The following is a 3,896-nucleotide window of genomic DNA, read 5'->3' as shown; positions in this document are numbered from 1 at the left end:
TTTCTAAAGTAATCAAACTTGACCAAGTGAAGACACTTACTCGTGATGGGTCCAATTGGGATGAATGGGACTACAACATCGAACAATTTCTAGTCTTCACACCTGGTGCCAAATCTTATCTCAATCCTTTGATGGTGAAAACGCACAAATCTTACGATGTGGAACAAGCCGATTATGTAGATGGTGTTTTGAGTTGGACAATCGATTGTTCATTAGGATTATCCATACGTCATTTAGAAACCCCAGCGGCAAAATATGCAGCCTTGAAGGCTCAATTCTCCGGTATCTCGTTTGCAGCTAGAGTAGCCAGTCTTTGGCAAATCACCTTGATGAAATTTGATTCAACCACTACAACTATCGACGCACACCTAGCATTAATGAGAGACACTAGTGATAGACTCTCAAGAATTGGTCTATCCATTGGCGATGACACTCTAGCGATATTACAACTGATCAGTATGCCCGACAATTACGAATTTCTTGAACACACTTTTGAATACAAGATCGACTCGAATAAAACTTCTTCTATCTCGTCCGGTGAGATGTCTTGTGCATTGTCAGCAGCTGCTGTTTCTATTGGATCAACTACTGGAGAGTCATCCGTTATGCAGGTAGACATCAAGAAACTCTGTTTCTATTGCAAGGATCCAGGTCATGTTATAGCTGATTGTGAAAAACGGGCCAAGAAGGAACTCTGTGAAAAGGAAAAAGACAAAGCAAAATCCACTTGCAACATTGATCTAGCCTCAGCCCAATTTGCTGAGCTTGATATAGGCTTTACAGGATGATCAGGCCTTGGGGGGTTTTCTCTTAGATTTTTTTTCTTGTGTAACAGTTTTCTATGTTTTCTATGTTTTCTTTCTTATGATCTTATGTTTCTTTTGTACCCATGTATCATGGCATTGTTGAGGGGGGGGTGTTAGGGTCGAGGGTTTCCAGGGTCCAAGACGCTGTGTTTCAGCATTAGCGTGGCGGCTATCCTCACCAACGCCATGCCGTTATTTGTCTATAAAATGTACTTACAATGTTAGTTAGTTCGTAATAAACCTATTCGTGTCCCAACAGAAACGAGATATTTTGCTGAAAATGTCGCAAGCGGCGGTTTTGTGACGGTTTCCATCAAGACGTCGTCGCCGTCCCTCTCGCAGGCGTCTACACCAACCCAAAACAAACAAAGCCATTCAGTGGTGGCATTCCGAAAACGGTTCTTTGGCTGAAACGACTGCGAATCACTGTTTCTATCACCTCCTTCAACAGCACCATACCCTTTTCAGGCCTTTTTTGCATTATTGGAGAGTTGAGGACACAATCGATGTGACGAGAAACAGGGTAGTCACTAGCACAGAAAGCTCAAGGGGATACCAGTGAAACATAACATGAGAGAAAAGTGAGGGAAGTGATGAAGACACGAACACACTACACAAAATATAATATTTTCTGGGCAGAAAATTAAATTATTGATACACAAAAATATTGTGAGGCCAGGAGAAGGGCAAAAAATAAATAAAAACATGCATCTTGTTCCCTGCGGTGAGAGCTTCACTCTCCATATTTTTCCATATTTTTACAGTCTGTATTGATAAGTGTACTAACAATAAACCTTCATAATCATCCAATTACAACCTGTAACAAGCACTGAAATTTGGCTCATTAGTGTTTAGAGAAACTTTTGATACCTGAAAACACCTATAACTTTGTCAAATCTGGCTCAGAACACTCGATTAAAAGTGCATTAGAAAGCTAAACTCTTCCTCTCAAACTGTCATAAGATCAAGAACTATGTAGCTAGTATGACAATCATTCTATGGATCTGTATGTACAAATGTATAAAAAAGATGATATCTTTTTTAAAAGACCAGCATGCTGTGTGGTCCTATTATGAACTATTTGGAGGACAATTCCAGATTACCAATGCACCCAAAATCGAGCGTTTTGGACCGGAATTGAAAAAGTTATGAGTATTTTCAGAAATCAAAAGTTTCTCTAAACACTAATGAGCCAAATTTCAGTGCTTGTTACAGGTTGTAATTGGATGATTGTGAAGGTTTATTGTTAGTACACTTATCAATATGGACTGTAAAAATACGGAAAAATATGGAGAGTGAAGCTCTCACCGCAGGGAACAAGATGCATATTTTTATTTATTTGTTGCCCTTCTCCTGGCCTCTCAATATTTTTGTGTATCAATAATTTAATTTTCTGCCCAGAAAACATTATATTCCTTGTAGTGACAGTAAATGAGGATGGTGGAATTATCCGTCTGCTAAGATAGATGATTAAGGAATACCTTCAAAGACAAACTTCCAGAGTATTGGACCGGTGATTATCTGTAGAGCTTTTCCAAAATGCATGCCGGCTCCAAGAGTCGTGTAGACTCAAAACAAAGCAGTGGAGCTGTTAGTATCTAGAGGCATATACAGCCAAGAGATGCAATTACTGCTAATTACTATAGATGGAAAAAATAGCTGTAACCATCCCCGTTGTAAACAAAGCAAAATGATATTGCACCATCACATGTACGTGAGAAACAAGTTCAGCTATGTCAATGAACAAACAACACAAGTGAAGCAAAATAATTTACATCAAATCAATTTTATAAACACCTGCATGCTCTCTCTCTCTTTTGGTCATTTAAATAAGAAATTTTAATCATGAACAGATTCACATGAGGAAAAATAAGACCATCAGATTACAATAAAAAAGAGGGATAAAAGTTGATTTGGTTTTGGAAACTTGGATCCTTTCTGTCAGAAGTAAAAAGAATCATTGAGAAAGCGTTCTGGCAATTAATTTAGCCAATGTCGCACGTTGAGTGTCAAGTTTCTTTTTGTGCAGCACCCTGTCTAAAGAAAAAAAACATCATTCTGATTAACAAATCAGCCAATCAAAAATCCTAAGAGCGAGAGATATCAAAGGAAAGGGAAAAAAGAAACTTGAACTTTTCAAATCTCTTCAATACTTTTCAATATCAGTTTCTCTAGTAAATCCAACCCCACCACACCATTCAATAGCAGACATTTCAGCAATCTCAGATGAACATAATCCAGCCGTTGCATCCATGTTGTTCAACAGTATGATTTATCTTTTAAGTTTTGATGCACTGTAAGTTGATAATCTAGCGGCTTCTATTTTGGTTTGAATATCCGCAAATTAAAATCGCATTCCTTGAAACCTTGATTGAAAAAAATCATTGAGAATTAGCTGAAGATTTTCATTGAGAGATTTGGTTCAGAGAAAGGAAAGGCAAGGAAGAACTTACTCTCTAATCGGTGTTCCAGATTGTTTTCTTTGATAAGTATAACTTACTGATTGATCAAACGCACCTTGAGCTAATCCAACCATTTGAGCAGCAATTCCAGTTCTACCTTCATTCAGAAGTCCAATTGCATTTCTACAATCAAACCCCCGACCAAGATCAGTTTCCAAAAAAAACTCCAAAGTAAAAGTGAGCCCCTTCGTGGTTGTCTCAGCCAAAGACAGCGTTTCGGGTGGTGCGACGTTGGAATATTGACGTTTGCGCGTTTCCAGACTTATGGTCAGCGTCTGTTGGAGAAATGAGTGACATATTCTCAGTATCAGTTCAGACTGAGCTGGGTTGAAGTGGTGAAAATGACATTTGCTGACATACCTACATACATGCCAAGATGGACCACGCCAACTGGGTCGATGTTTGAGAGAGGTGATACATAGAAACGGTCGTTTGCAGTCGTTTGTTTTGGGAATGTGGATGGTTTGTTTTGTTTTGGGTTGGTGCACAGACACTGCAGTTGTGCATCGTCAGGCACAGACGGTGGGCGGGTGGTCGGGGTGTACAGTGCATCAACCTGTTGTATGTACACGCTGTACATAAGTCACGTGATTTTCCGCTACAGGGAAATCAAAAATCCCCGCGGAAA

General features: G+C 39.2%; 1 protein-coding gene across 1 annotated transcript; it reads right to left on the bottom strand.

Moving 5' to 3' along the window:
• Positions 1-3,197: 3,197 nt before the first annotated feature.
• Positions 3,198-3,565, bottom strand: MELLADRAFT_84559 (uncharacterized protein; the record flags this gene model as incomplete). The annotated part of the gene is made up of 3 exons (XM_007419006.1): positions 3,198-3,201; positions 3,260-3,432; positions 3,479-3,565. 3 exons carry the CDS (start codon positions 3,563-3,565, stop codon positions 3,198-3,200), a joined length of 264 nt encoding a protein of 87 aa, XP_007419068.1.
• Between the last annotated feature and the right edge of the window lie 331 nt (positions 3,566-3,896).

Source organism: Melampsora larici-populina (assembly GCF_000204055.1).
Source record: "Melampsora larici-populina 98AG31 unplaced genomic scaffold MELLAscaffold_119, whole genome shotgun sequence".
Taxonomy (NCBI): Eukaryota; Fungi; Basidiomycota; class Pucciniomycetes; order Pucciniales; family Melampsoraceae; genus Melampsora; species Melampsora laricis-populina.
The sequence above is the reverse complement of the archived record's forward strand: the minus strand, read 5'-3'. Positions and strand labels throughout refer to the sequence as shown.